At 30.3% G+C, this 15,385-nt stretch overlaps 2 protein-coding genes across 3 annotated transcripts; both read left to right on the top strand.

The window, feature by feature from the left end:
• The first annotated feature begins 4,453 nt into the window (after window positions 1-4,453).
• PLDALPHA2 (phospholipase D alpha 2) lies at window positions 4,454-9,529 on the top strand. 2 transcript variants are annotated; one of them, XM_021442502.2, is made up of 4 exons: window positions 4,454-4,672; window positions 4,867-4,964; window positions 6,488-8,387; window positions 8,806-9,529. In XM_021442502.2, the coding sequence occupies exons 2-4, from the start codon at window positions 4,875-4,877 to the stop codon at window positions 9,237-9,239; spliced, it is 2,424 nt and encodes an 807-aa protein (XP_021298177.1). In that variant the 5' UTR covers window positions 4,454-4,672; window positions 4,867-4,874; the 3' UTR covers window positions 9,240-9,529. The 2 variants fall into 2 exon arrangements, with proteins under 2 accessions (XP_021298177.1, XP_021298178.1); XM_021442503.2 differs by having other exon boundaries at window positions 4,454-4,668.
• A 4,397-nt stretch (window positions 9,530-13,926) lies between these two features.
• On the top strand, window positions 13,927-14,852 carry LOC110427181 (cytochrome P450 family protein). Its single transcript, XM_021442627.2, has 2 exons — window positions 13,927-14,299; window positions 14,419-14,852. The coding sequence occupies exons 1-2, from the start codon at window positions 14,161-14,163 to the stop codon at window positions 14,655-14,657; spliced, it is 378 nt and encodes a 125-aa protein (XP_021298302.1). The 5' UTR covers window positions 13,927-14,160; the 3' UTR covers window positions 14,658-14,852.
• The last annotated feature ends 533 nt before the right edge of the window (window positions 14,853-15,385 follow it).

Below are 15,385 nucleotides of genomic sequence, written 5' to 3' on the forward strand. Positions count from 1 at the left end.
CATAGATGCCTGTTCTCAACAGACCCTATTTGTGTCTGTTTCAAATAGTTGCTTCTGTTGGTATTTTCCAACAGACGTGACTCTTTTCTTATTTTATAGTATCTATTGATTTAATTTTCAACAGATACAATCCTTCTTTTAATTTCCAACAGTCACAACTTTCCTTCTATTTCGATACGAAATCATATTTTTATTTGAAAATGTCCAACAGTATATGCATAAAAAAGCTTGCTGACTATTGCAAGTGCAAAATCTCAAGAATGAGTTCTCAATTGAAAAGAAAAAATGTCTTTTTATACATAAAATAAATATACAGAATATAAAAGTGTGCATGATTTTACTTTATATATAACCTTTTAAAAAAAAAAATAAAAAGTTAAATAAAAATATCAATCAAATAAAATTTAATTTTTCTCATATTATTATATCAATGAAAAATTTAGATTTATTTAACAATTGACTTTTTAGTTTCTAATTTCAGTTGAAATTTCAAAGATTTGATTTTTTTTATGCACAAAAAAGAAAAAAAGAATGCCAAGTGTTTATGAGAAATTAATGATAATAATTCTTATAAATTAAAATTCGAATCCCATTCTTTCATTAGACTTTGGCATAAGTAGAAAGGAAAATTAACATCACACATCTTTTAGTAATTGACGTTTTAGCGATGTATTTTAAAAAATTCTTAAACTATTGTAAAAAAGTTTAAATGAATTCTTCTGCTGCGTTTAATTTAATTTTTATATTTTTATTTTAAATTAAATAAATTTTTATAATTAATAATTAATTTATTATCATTATTTAAAATAATACTTATTATTTATATAAACATGACACTGATGTGAAAGATGAAAATGTCATAAAATAATATTATAATATCATATCAATATTTATTATTACATATTAATATGTTAAATTAATACCACTTAACATAAAAAATAAAAATTTATTTAAAAAATTTTGAATAATTAAAATTTGTTTAAGTATTATGTTTGCTTTAATTTCTAATTGCAAAATTTTCAAATATCTAAAATCTCTAAATTCTAATTTCTTCTTCGAACTTAAAAGCACCCTTTTTTATCTTATGTCCCCAACCAATCGCATTAAAAACAGCCACGTGGATAATGAGAAAGTGAGGATAATTTTCAGTGTTGCATTGGTTTTGAATGTGAAGGCAAGAAATAGAAAAAGCAGGACCTTTCGGTGAACTTTATTAGGTCCCATATCTAATCATGTTACCCACTGGGCAATGACGTGGACACGTGCGCAAATGTCAGCCGCTCGTTAACAAGATATCAACCCTTCAATGACTTTCTAGTCTCTAATTTCCTTTCTCTTTTGTTGGCTTATTTTTATAGTTTTAATACTTAGTTTTTAGTTATTTCTCAGATGATTAATTATAAATTAAATTTTTTTAACATATTATATATAATGTCAATATATATGTATATTCGAGTTCAAATTTAAAATATTTTAAAAGTGATATTTAAAACTTATTTTAATTTGAATTAAATATTAAAAATATTATCCAAATTCGCCTAATAATCAAATATAAGAAACTTAAATCTTTATATATATATCAATTGATAAAAAATTTATAAAAAAAAATACACAATTCCTTATGTTGTAAATTGAAAAAAACAAATATTTATTAATTCAATAAATATCTTTTACAATCAATCCACACTAAAAGTTCAACATTTCAAATAATCTTTCCCTACATTCATACTAGAGTTATTTTTTTTTAGTATGATGCTTTAAAAAGCCTAACAATTAAAAAAAAATATAAGTAAGTCTTTATTTTTCAATCATATTTAATTAAAATTTTATATTTTTATTTTAAATCAAATAAATTCTTATAATTAATAGTTGACTAATTACTATTAATCAAAATATCACTTATTATTTTATGTTCATATGATGTTAATATACCGTTAACATGAAAAGTAAAAATATTACATAATCATGTCATCATATTATATAAACATATCACATCATTATCCATTATGATATGTTAGTATATTATTTTATTATATGTAAAATAACAAATGAGATTTTAATTAATACCAGTTAATCATTTGTTAATAATAAAAATTTATTTCATTTAAAATAAAATAATAATAACTTAATTGAATTTGATAAAAGAATAAAAATTTATTTAAAATTTTTTAAATAATTTAAGTGTTTTTTAGATATTATATATTTTCTTTTATTAAGGTCTATTTTATTGCGTTTATTACATATGAGCAAACGAGCAAGTTATTAAATAGTATTTGAAAAGATTAAAATAATAAGTTAAGAAAAGGTAAAGATAATTTAAGAGGCAAAGAACAAAAGGTTCCCTAATCCTGTTCACCAACCAACCCATAATCAACCTCTCCCACCTATCCAAGATGTTGTCAACATGTCCGTTACTTTATTGTCGTTTGCTAGGCAAGGACCCACTTTGACCATTTTATAATTTTAAGATTGAAGTAATATTTAAAATATTTTATTTTTATCATTCAATCAAATTTATATATTTTAATTTAAAATTAAATAAATTTTTATAATTAACTATTAATTATTATTAATTAAAATAATATTTATTATTTTATATCTATATAGTACTAATATAACGTTTATATTAAAAGTAAAAAAATCAACATAACAATATCATTATATCATATTAACATGTTATATCATCATTTATTATAACATATCAATATATTACATTAACGTGATATGATATTTTAATTATAAATAAATAAATAATTATTATTTAATTATAAAATAAAAATATAAAATTTTGACTGAATATAAAAAAAATAAATTTTTAGTTTTTTTAAATAATTTATAAGTTTTTTAAATATTATCATTTTAAGATTTATGATCAATAGATACACTGTAAATGAATAGATTTTACACATTCACAATAATTTTTCATTTGTTTATATTGCAAAATTGTAAAATATTCCTCATAAACTTGTCAAAATCCGACAGCGCATGTGGTAAAAAGAATAATTTCCAGTGAGATTCGAAACAATATATCCACGTGCTCTTGAGCTTCCACCGCCGTTGATTATGAGCTAAACGGTGGGAAAATGTGGTGCACGATTTTAAGATTTCCTGGTCGGTGAACCTGATTTAATTTTGGCCTGCAGAATGTTACGGGATCTGCAACTTTTTGCCTTAACAATCGTGCCTCTAATTTATAATGATATCTCGATAAATAGGACAACAATTTTGTTAGAAAATACCCCCCATATCTTTCACGGTTTTCCCTTTTACCCCTTCAAAATTTATAAATATCATATTTTGCATTGTGATTTTGTAAGTTGAACAGTTTCAACAATTTTTCTTTTCATACTATTAGGGATAATTCTCTTTTTGTTTTATAATTTTCATTATATTTATCTTATGATTTGAACTTAAAATTTTGTACACCACTAAAATTTTTTTCAAATCATTGGATGATCCATTGTTTGAGTTATAAAACAAATATTAATATTTTTTATAAGATGTTAATTGGTAGAGTAGCTTGTTATTTTTTAATTATCTTAAACTAAATTTTATTATTTGATTTTATAAGCATCCGAGTATCTGATTCATAAGTTGGTGTATAAACCTTCTATCTAAAAAGTAAAGTTTGAATCTTCCTTTCTCAATTATAAAAAAAAATCTTATTATTTTATAAGATACTTGAACTTTAGAAATATTCGATTAAATTTCTAAATTGCTACTCAAACCCTTACCCTAATATTCCAAATATTGCTCATTAAATACTTGTACTTGTTAAATATTCAATTAAAATAAATTTAAAGTAATTTGTTATGTATATTATTAATAAAAATTAAATTAATAAATTAAAATTAGTTGATAAAAATAATTAAAGTTTAAAATCATATTTAGGGTTTTAGAATAAGTAATGAATTTTGATAAATATTATATTAATTATAAAAATTTATAATTAAAAAATAATATATAATTTAAAATTAAATATTAAAAATAATTATTTATAATCGAATTCAAGTAATGGTACGCTATAAACATTACCCTAAGCTTACCTGAACCTATGGACGAGTGATAGTTTTACTATCCAAACTCGATTATAAAATATTATAAATTTATTTAAACTGAGTAGATATATGAAGTATTCATTAATATTCATAGCTTCTTTAATACTCCTCAAACTCAAACATCTTTGAATCAATTTACCCTTGTCCTTAATTTTGGTGTTTACCCAAAAGTGCTCCTATTCTCCTTCATTCCAAAAATGGCCATCAGTATAAAAAAAAAGGACACAAAAGCAAAACTTTTCTTCTTATTCATTGCCATAGTTAAATTCTAGGAAACATCAAACCCATTTCTAATAATTACAAACAAATCCCTTTCATACACTCTCACTACCTTTCCTTTCCTCCACGGGGAAGCCTTTTACGGGCTGTTTTTCAGGATCTGTCCTCTTTTTCTTTTCTTTTCTTTGTTTTTGTTTTTTGTAATTTCCTCTTTACTCTCTCCTTCACATTCCCACATTACATCATATCCATTACACTCCTTATACGCGCTGTTTTGCATGTATAAATGCAAACCCAGTAGGCATCAGATCAGATCCCACCCACAAAAGGAAAACAAAATCTTTACACTGTGCTGCTTCAAATCCTCTGATCTCTTTCTTGTTGGACCAAAGTTGGTATTGTTGAATCTACCCTTTTCTCTTTTCCCCATTGATCACTCTGTTTTCCAAGTCTTCATTTGTGGCACTGATCATCTCTGTTTTCAGTGTTTTTTGATTGGTTTTTTTTAAGGAGTGTTGATAAGGTGATTATGTAAGATATATTTATCTTAGTTAATTTTCTTGTTTCTTTTTGTTTGCTCTTTTTTTAGGTGAGAAAATGGAGGATATACATGGGACTTTACATGTTACGATCTATGAAGTTGATAAGCTTCATAGTGGTGGTGGAGGTGGTCACTTCTTCCGGAAGGTATGAATTGTTTATGCTGGATCAGGATCATTGTTTACTTCTTCTTTGATATTCTTGTTCTGGGTATTCAAGTTTTTGGACTTTCTTAGTTGACTAATCTGTTCTTTTGGTTTTTGGAGATTACGCATTTTGAGGTATTTTTGGAATTAATCTGAGAAAATGGGTTATGGGGTTGGTTTTGATTTTGCGAGTTTCCGAAAGATAAGATCTTGAAAACAGTAATTGAGTTTTCTTTCTCTTTTAATTTTTGTTGTTAAAAATCTGAATGATTACATCACTTTGTATATTTTGGATATTAGATATATGGATCTTTCCAGAAGTGGGGAGTATTGGATAAGATTAGACTTTCCATTCTGAAACCCACTAATGGGGCTTACTAAATGCTCTGAGGGTATTCCATCCGGTAATTCCAGTCCTAATTAGAGTGTGTTTGGAGATGGTTTCACTGATGCACAGTCACACAACAGACATTTTCAGAGGAAACAGTTTGGATGATTCTAAAAGGAGAAAATGCTTTAAGATGTTCATAGTCGTGGCAAGCATACTTGTGCAAGACTATTTAGTTTTTCGGTAATTTTTTGCTTTTGGCTGGATTGTTGTACTAGGATTGCATCCATGAGGTATGGATAGTCATGTGTGGGGTAATAATGTATGTATCTAGCATATATATTTGAAGGGCCATGGTTAGTGTTAGTGGCAAAGGAAGGTGCGGGTATTGATTGTGTTGTGTGTGTTTGTCTATGTGTGTGCACACATGTGTATATAAGTTGAATGCCAATTCTATTTGAATGCTCTCATAATCAAATTATATAAATTCATTTTCTTGACTTTGAAATATATCTGATACAGTTCTTGGATTCCTTATGTCAGGGCTTATGAAATAAATGCACTTTTGCCCATGAAAATGTGTTCAATAGTCAATACCTATTTGGGTTGCTTTTTACTGTGTTGGAAACATGCCTTAAATAACTGTTGAACCTTAACCTGGTAAAAAGACATTGCTTCCTGTCTTTTTTGGAGTGGGAATCAGCAGGACAGATTTCTGCCTATTTCCCAATGACATTTTACCTTTGTCTTCAACATTGTTTTCCTATAACTGGATTGACACTGGCAATACATTTTACTGATTTAAACCATTTAAATATGAACTTCAATACCAGGTTTTTTACTCTCCTTAGATATGCTATAGTTGGCTATATTTCTTGAAGGTTATAGTAAGATTTAATTTTCTTTATCAGAATGTTTTGTGTTCTGTTCATTCACACTGGTGGAACAGATTTTCTCCATTTCTTTTGGCAACTCTGTCAATGAGGTCTACGTCTTGTTGATTTTCCTTGTTCTGAAATATAAGCCTGTTCCACAATTTAGGGTTTCAGAGCTGAAATTTTGGCCGTCTTGACTTAAGATGGCATCGTAATAATGACTTTGTCTGTGTTAACTTGTCATCTCATTCTTTAAACTGTTAGCATATATTACCTCTTTTCTGTTCTTCGAGTGTCTTATGGATGATATTCTTCTTGCAGCTTATGGCTAATGTTGAGGAGACAATTGGTATTGGCAAAGGAATTCCCAAGATTTACGCAACTATTGACCTTGAAAGGGCTAGAGTTGGAAGAACCAGAACACTAGAAAAAGAAATTTCCAACCCAAGGTGGTACGAGTCTTTTCACATTTACTGTGCCCATCGAGCTTCCAATGTAGTATTCTCTGTCAAGGATGACAATCCTATTGGAGCCACACTGATTGGAAGAGCAAATGTACCTGTTGAAGATCTCTTAAGTGGAGAAGAAGTGGATAGGTGGATTGAGATCCTGGATGAAGACAAGAATCCTATAGAAAGTGGTGCTAAAATCCATGTGAAGCTTCAATATTTTGATGTGACGAGGGACCACAACTGGAATCGTGGTATCATAAGTCGGAAATTTCCTGGAGTTCCATTTACATTTTACTCACAGAGACAAGGATGTAAGGTTTCTCTATACCAGGATGCTCATATCCCAGACGGATTTGTTCCTAAAATTCCTCTTGCTGGGGGCAAATATTTTGAGCCACACAGATGTTGGGAAGATGTTTTTGATGCTATCACCAATGCTAAACACGTGATCTACATTACTGGTTGGTCTGTTTATACCGAGATCACTTTGGTGAGAGACTCTAGAAGGCCAAAGCCAGGGGGAGACATCACTCTTGGTGATCTGCTTAAAAAGAAAGCAAGTGAAGGTGTCAGGGTTAATATGCTTGTTTGGGATGATAGAACATCTGTTGGTTTGCTGAAGAAGGATGGACTAATGGCAACCCATGATGAGGAAACTGAACACTTCTTCAAGGATACTGAGGTAAACTGTGTCTTATGCCCTCGTAATCCAGACGATGGTGGAAGTTTTGTCCAGGATTTACAGATTTCTACCATGTTCACTCATCACCAGAAAATTGTTGTGGTGGATGCTGCAATGCCTAATGGAGATACAGAGAGAAGGAGAATTGTGAGTTTTGTAGGAGGTATTGATCTTTGTGATGGCAGATATGACACCCCTTTCCATTCCCTTTTCAGGACCTTGGACACGGCTCACCATGATGATTTCCATCAGCCAAACTTTACTGGTGCTGCAATCACCAAAGGTGGTCCAAGGGAACCTTGGCACGATATCCACTCCCGACTTGAAGGGCCAATTGCTTGGGATGTCTTGTTCAATTTTGAGCAAAGATGGAAACAACAAGGTGGTAAAGATGTGCTTGTTAAGATGAGGGAGCTTGAAGATATCATCATCCCCCCATCTCCAGTTACGTTCCTCGATGACCATGAGACTTGGAATGTGCAATTATTTAGATCCATTGATGGTGGGGCTGCTTTTGGATTCCCTGAGACACCTGAAGAGGCTGCCAGAGCTGGGCTTGTCAGTGGAAAGGACAATATTATTGACCGAAGTATTCAGGATGCCTATATTAATGCTATCAGACGAGCAAAGAATTACATCTATATTGAAAATCAGTATTTCCTTGGAAGCTCCTTTGACTGGAGTCCTGATGGCATTAAGCCTGAGGATATCAATGCTTTGCATCTGATTCCGAAAGAGCTTTCACTTAAGATTGTTAGCAAGATTAAGGCAGGAGAGAGGTTTACAGTTTATGTTGTTGTCCCTATGTGGCCAGAAGGAATCCCAGAGAGTGCGTCAGTTCAGGCAATATTAGATTGGCAGAAAAGGACAATGGACATGATGTATAGTGATATCATTAAGGCTCTCAGAGATATGGGTCGTGAGGAGGATCCCCGAAACTATTTAACGTTCTTCTGCCTTGGGAACCGGGAGATGAAGAAGAGTGGAGAATATGAACCTTCAGAAAAGCCGGAGCCTGATACAGATTATGCCAGAGCCCAGGAGGCCCGCCGTTTCATGATCTATGTTCATGCCAAAATGATGATTGGTAGGTGATGAAAACCTTTAAGTAACTTGATGCGCACACACCTCACATACGTCTGTTTATTAAATTTTAGCTCTGATTTTGGGAGAAATTTTTTTTTTTGGATAATTGATAATGTGGTAGGGGGTCTTCAACTGTTCAAACCACTGGTGTGATGAAGACACCAGCGTTAAAATTTCTTTATGAATTAATGTCAGCCTTTCGTAGAACATATCCACTATGGTTTGTGTCATGAGGAAAATTTCCTTCCAATTAGGTGGCGTAAGGAGCTATGATTGTGTAACTTATAGAACATGGTGCTGCAAAAAATAAAGAAAGGCCTTTTCATTCGAATCTCATTTGAGAACGAAGGTCCCTTCATTCTTTATTAGGTTTCTTGTTCATTCTTATATTTCATTTAACTTTTCTGTACTTTCTGCAGTTGATGATGAATACATAATAATTGGATCAGCCAACATTAACCAACGATCAATGGATGGTGCTAGAGACTCTGAGATAGCCATGGGAGCCTATCAACCATATCATCTATCAGTTAGGCAACCAGCACGAGGTCAGGTCCATGGTTTCCGTATGGCACTGTGGTATGAGCACCTTGGCATGCTTGATGATACCTTCCTCTTTCCAGAAAGTGAGGAATGTGTCAGGAAGGTGAACCAGATTGCTGACAAATATTGGGATCTGTATTCAAGTGAGTCACTTGAGCGAGACTTGCCTGGACACCTCCTTCGCTACCCCATTGGCATTTCTAGTGAGGGAACCGTCACTGAACTGCCAGGCTTTGAGTTCTTCCCTGACACAAAGGCTCGTGTTCTTGGTGCCAAATCTGATTACCTCCCTCCTATCCTCACTACTTAGGGGGTCTCAACCTTTTTCTTAAGTGATAATTTCTTACCTTCTCTAGTTATGTGGCACTGGCTCTGGTAGTAGCAATAAATCATGTTTTGTGATTGTGTCATAGCCTGCAGAGCAGCAGAGTTGCCATTATTTTTCTGTCAGGGTGTTCATATCTGAAACTAAATAGCTGTGATGCTGTGGTGTGATTCTGATGCTGACTGGCACAAAACTGATGGCCTGTGTTTATCTGATTCTCGTATGTTTTCTGTGGTTATCGTAATTACTATCAGTTGTTACTACTTTGTGAGGAAGCAATTCTGTAGTAGTTCGGCGAAATTCTCATGAATGCTTCTTGTGTCAACTTTTCATGATCTGCTGAAAGATTATTGAAATGGAGCTTAATCACCTCACTCAGTGTCAGGTGTAGATGATCATAAACAGGGTTTAGGGTAGTCAACAGGTAGTGTTTGCAACTGAGACATCATCCTTACTAATTCTGGGATTTCATCCACAACTTTCTCAAGTTGACTAACTTATAATTCATGTGATATTCAAAAATATCCAAGTCCTTTTGATCTCTATTCATGACAACCAGAAAGAAATGTCTCCAATTCCAGGATGTAATAACCACAATAAATTCTTGACCTGCAACTTCAATTTTTGGTTCATATTGTGGTCAGTGAATGGAATCAGAAAATGTATCCATCATGAAACAATGATAATCAAGATTAAAGAGGAAAAAAGAAGAAGAAAAAAACCCCCACAAAGAAGGATTGCTACACAGCATCCACAATAACAGAAATGGACATCTTTTATTATTGAATTTACTGTTCTAAATCATTTTCCAATGGAAAATAATTGTTCTTATCCCTTGTCAATTGAAATTATTGGCTCTAATCATCTTCAATTATCCAATCTAATCAACTAACTCAAGTTGATTATTGAAATCCAAAAAAGTTTTTGTTTTGTGTTTTCTCTTTCGATCTAATCATTACATGTGGTAAACATTTTCTAATCAATAGTGTCATACTTGGTATATATAAGAATTTAAGTAAAATATTCTCATTTAGTAATAATTTTATATGGATCTATTAGTTTTCGAAATAAATATTTCATCTCAAAAAATTTTTCGTTAGATATAATTCAACCGTTAGTCAAATCGTTTATATTTCTGTTAATTTGAAAACTGAAAAAAAAAACATAAATTAAATAAGTTAATTAAAATGCATTATGAATTTATGATGATGATAATACGTGTGTGTTAATTATTTAAGCATTTGGCAAATAGCACAAGTACCCTTTGAAAATGATCAAATGTAGAGTTTTGATTGTTTCTTGTCTTTTTTATTTACATGAAAACAAAATCCAAATTGAAATTGGATTTATTTTAGACAAACATGCAACACATGGACACAAAAAAATTCAATTCCAGAATAAAAAAAATAATCATAAAAATTCAAATTTTTTAATTCAAGAATGTGGATGGAAATATTTTTATTTATAATTTCAATTTTGATGTATTAAAATTTATAAAAACCACTAGAAAGATATAAATGTGCATATTTGTTTAGGTGGACAGAAAAAAAAATTGAAAGTTAAGATAACAAAAAAATATAGAAAGAAAGAAATTTAAATTTAATTAGATATAATTGTAAAGAAATAAAAAACATTTACTACAAATTATACCGGTGGTCACGTGTTGAGATTTTAACTCAATTTATTATGATTTTAAATTTTAAAAATTCATCTTAAATCGGTTCAAGTTAACCTAGAAATCAACAAAACTAATTAAAAATTTGAGATTCTTAAAGCAACATAGCGAAAATAAGAGAGAAAAATAGAAGTAAGTTTGAAAGAAATGAGATTTTATTTTTATATTTAATTTAGTGAAAGAAAATATCATGTTAAATGCTTTAAGAAATAAGTCAAACATTTTAAATCCATATCAAGTAAGTAAAAATTTTTTTGAAAAAGCTTATAAGTACGGTATATATAATTCAGAAAGATTATGAATTTGAATTTTAAAAGGAACAAAATAAAATTTATGAAATTATATATATAAATAAAAAGAACACTCAGGATTTAGATTTCTTTTCCTTTTCCCGGAAAGTAGATGGAAAATATAAGAAAGAAAAAGAAAATCAAAATAAAAGGCAAGACACATGGCAAGATTGGGGTACATGGAAAGCAAGGTCATGGAAAGCAAGGTTTCCTACATGATGGCCACGTGTAAGCGTGTCCACAAATCATGTACACAACGGAGTCATGGTTTCACGTGGTTGATTGGACAGGTGTCGCTCAGCTGTCGCGCCCAATTGTGGGCGGCTCGCATCTCCTTTGCCTCCACTTGTAACAAGCTCTTTTATCGTCATTATGTGATTTTATCCACCAGGACCACTGCAATTGATTTTGCCACGTTTGGCTAGTCAACTAAAATACTTATCAATTAGATGCTCAAATAAATTCTTAAATTATTTTAAAATTTTTAAATATTTTTTATTTTTTATTATATTTAATTAATTTTTTATAATTAATAATTAATTATTTTTAATTAAAAGATTATTTATAATTTTATATTCATATGATATTTATATAATATTGATATAAAAAGTAAAAAATATCACATGATTATGTTATCATGTCAATTAACATGTCATGTTATCATCAATTATAATATATTAGTATATCACCTCAATTCTACGAGATATAAAATGATAAATGATATTTTAATTAAATCAATCATTAGTTATAATTACTAATTTGACTCAAAATAAAAAATATAAAAATTTATTTAGTTGAAAATAAAAATATAAGTATTTAATTGAATATAATAAAAGTATAAAAACTTATTTAAATTTTTTTCGAATAATTTAAAAGCTTTTTTGAATATTATGCCTTAAAATTTTGAATTTCACAATTTTGATTGCTTCATTAATCACGATAAGTATGGTATTTCAATCTCACATCATGCAGGTAAAAAAATCTTGAGAAATTCCGAATTGCGGGTGTTACAGACCTCATTATGCTAACTTTCTAAAGAGAGAGTAATAATCTTGTGACCTATTCACTTTTAAATTTTAAAAAAAATCATAAAAAAAAGATTTGTGAAAATATTTACACACAAACATGATTAAATACGAAATTCATATACTTATTATTAAATCAATTCATATATTTACTTGCTTTAATATATTTATTTGATGGACTTAAATGGTAATCTTTATTATCAATATTATTCTTGACCTCTTTTATATGTTTAAAAGTTACTAATTTTTTAAGAGAAAAGTTATCTTGTGGGAGCATTTCACTTACATTAATTCTGTTAATTACTACATTAATCTTTTAATTATTCAATCAAAACAAAAGATTATGTGAAAATTCATCACTTATAAGTGTAAGTTTCATGATGATGTTATCTTCGTAATAAAGTCATTTTTGTTATAGAATTTGTCATCATCCAAAAAAATATGAATTAGGAGTCGAATTTGTCGATTTGAAGAAATCAAAGTAAACGAAGCTTCATATGAGTTAACCATGAAGAAATAATATTTGACTAAAAAAAGTAAAACCTATCTAAAACTTTATTTGTTGTTATCACAACATATTAAAACATATAAAATGTGGAAGTAGAATTTATTAATATAATTAAATACTAATAAACTACTCTACATATGATATTGCTAGTAAATTAAAATAAATGAAAAAACCCTATATAGTCAAAGCAACATACCGGAAAAAGAAAAAAAAGCAATAGATTATTGTGAACAAAACATAATATAGATATATATAAGTTAACTATAACTACTAGATGTCAATAGCATAATATACTAATATTTTTTAGAATAAAAATCCTTAACGTCACTTGCAGATCATTTATATAATTTTATGCAATTCGAGGTTTATTTTATAATTTTACGTTAAGTATTCAGTTTTATATTATTAATAAAAAAATTTAATTTTTAAAAATTAAATTTAATACTTTAAACACTAATATAAAAAATATATTAAATATATGACATAAAATCATAAAATAAACGCCAAACGAGGACAAGAGATTTCTATTTGTATTTCCTAGGATCAAATATCTTCTCCCAAAGATTGAAGTCAAAGTAATTACAAAAGATTTATTGACTGACAAAGCTGTGTTCTTTGTTTTTTTTTTTTAATACAAAGCATATTCGAATCTTAAGTCTTAATCAAATTTTGTTTCTCTTTTTTATGAATGCTTAATGCATATTAAAATGCATAAATCATAAAGATAAAATCATCAAATTATATATAAATAATAAGTTCCCACCCAAATTTCAAGGTGAGAAAACATTACAGATGTGAAAGAAAACCAAGATATATGTAGTTAAATAAAGGCAAATTCATGCATGATATAGACTTAAACCTAAAATCAGTTAAGACCTTGGAATTTTTTTGCCTCATGTCCTACCATTAAAACGAAGACCTCCATAGCTTTGAATATACTCAAAACTGGCTCCACACGCCATAAATCTTCACTACCTAATGCGCATTCCAATCCATTTAAATGGGCAAAACAAAACCATTTGACCCTTTACTTTGTTCTAGAAGTCCATCTGAGGACTCTGTTGACCCATTGCCTCTTCCAAAAGTTCCTCCCCAGCTGTCCTTTCCTATCACTTTGCCTTGGCCGTGTGGTGCACTTGATTTATAAAAATGCCAAATGCCAAACCAGACCCCATACACAAAAGCAAACCAAACCAGAGAAGTCCAGATTCTCACGGCTATTTCTCTAGTATTCCTCAATTGCACTTTGGGTTTTTTAACCGTATTTCTCTTTATATATACACACGCCTAATTGCCCCCACTTTGACACCCTCTATTGTGTCTATAAGCAAAGACAGCAGGGTAGTTTACCAACTGCATCTATCTTTCTTCGTTGGTCTTATACGGTTTCCTGTCAGGTCGTGCCACTATGTCTTCAAGAATATGTTCACAGGGTTTGGTTTTAGCTACAGCTATGGTAGTTTCCAGCACTGTTATTTTCCTTACTTTTTCCAGGCAAAAAACTTTGCCTCCCTCCAAACAAACTCTTCGTTCTTGCTTGTCTTCAGGTATGTAGCCATGGGGTTCTTTCATTTTTTTTTTCCCTTAAAAGATTATGTCTTCTCTTTTATGGAATGTTTTATTGATTGTTGGTGGGATTTCTTCTTCTTCGTTTTTTTTTTTCAAGAGGGAAAGAAAAGGGATAGAAAGAAGAAGAAGAAAGTGCAGTTTGCTGAGAATGTGAAGGATACAAGCGGCAATGGAGAAGGGTACAGGAAAGAGCAAAACAAGAAGTTAATTGCAGCAACAGGAGGAAGATCAAGGAAAGTTGATAGATTCTGCAGAAATGAAATGTCGGAAAACAGGATTGCTTTGTACAATGGAATTCTCAGGGACCGTGTGCATAAAATGGAGTGTTCATATTGATAACTGTGAAGCTGTTCTTAAACTTTTCTGGGTTGTCAAGTCTAAACCTGATTCCCTCTTATCCTCTTTGTAGACACAGAACTGTAGACCTCTTTTTTCCCCTTCTATCACATCCTGTAGGATTGTAAATGACAGAAACTTTGTCCAAATTATGGGTTTTTAATGAGAATGTTGGGCAAAGGTTGTAAATTTCAATCTGTGTTGAGTTTTATCCGTACACTGCTTAGGTTTGTAACTCCTCTTCTGCTTTCCTTGTTCTCCCAAGGAACTTCTGGGCAGGGAAACAGGCAGGCTACAAGAACATGGCCATATACACTTCTTAATTCATTTTTGGCTACTTAATCCCTACTTTTGAGACAATTGGTCCAACATTAACAAATCTCAAAGTTCATCCTGTAGCTTGTTACTCAACAAGGCAAAAGAAATTGATCAATTTAAACAGATAAAATAGCCAAAAAAAGGCAAAACAAATTGATTTGTAACAGTCAACTCCCAATTATCTGTGTAGTAGCAAACATTGAAACTACCCATTTTGTCTTTAATGCAATCAGATTTTATCTCAGTGCAGAAGAATCTGGTACCTCAAGGCTTAATCTTACTTTTCAACCATATTCTTGTGATTCTTTTCTTCTTTTCCTCCTTTTTTGGCTTTTGAAAATCCCCAATGAAAATTACCTCTCAATCCCATTATTCACCAGGTAACTTTCAGTCAAAAGATTAAAAAAAAA

The sequence above is a fragment of the Theobroma umbraticum genome, unplaced genomic scaffold (assembly GCF_002168275.2).
Source record: "Theobroma umbraticum cultivar Fairchild unplaced genomic scaffold, ASM216827v3 scaffold_228.0, whole genome shotgun sequence".
NCBI lineage: Eukaryota > Viridiplantae > Streptophyta > Magnoliopsida > Malvales > Malvaceae > Theobroma > Theobroma umbraticum.

Bases quoted from the DNA above. Each gene is read 5' to 3' on its own strand.
- PLDALPHA2 (XM_021442502.2), top strand. From the start codon at position 4,875: ATGGAGGATATACATGGGACTTTACATGTTACGATCTATGAAGTTGAT. The intron at 4,965-6,487 runs GTATGAATTGTT...TTCTTCTTGCAG, and splicing joins GTGGTCACTTCTTCCGGAAG to CTTATGGCTAATGTTGAGGA. The intron at 8,388-8,805 runs GTAGGTGATGAA...TACTTTCTGCAG, and splicing joins TCATGCCAAAATGATGATTG to TTGATGATGAATACATAATA.
- LOC110427181 (XM_021442627.2), top strand. From the start codon at position 14,161: ATGTCTTCAAGAATATGTTCACAGGGTTTGGTTTTAGCTACAGCTATG. The intron at 14,300-14,418 runs GTATGTAGCCAT...TTTTTTTTCAAG, and splicing joins TCGTTCTTGCTTGTCTTCAG to AGGGAAAGAAAAGGGATAGA.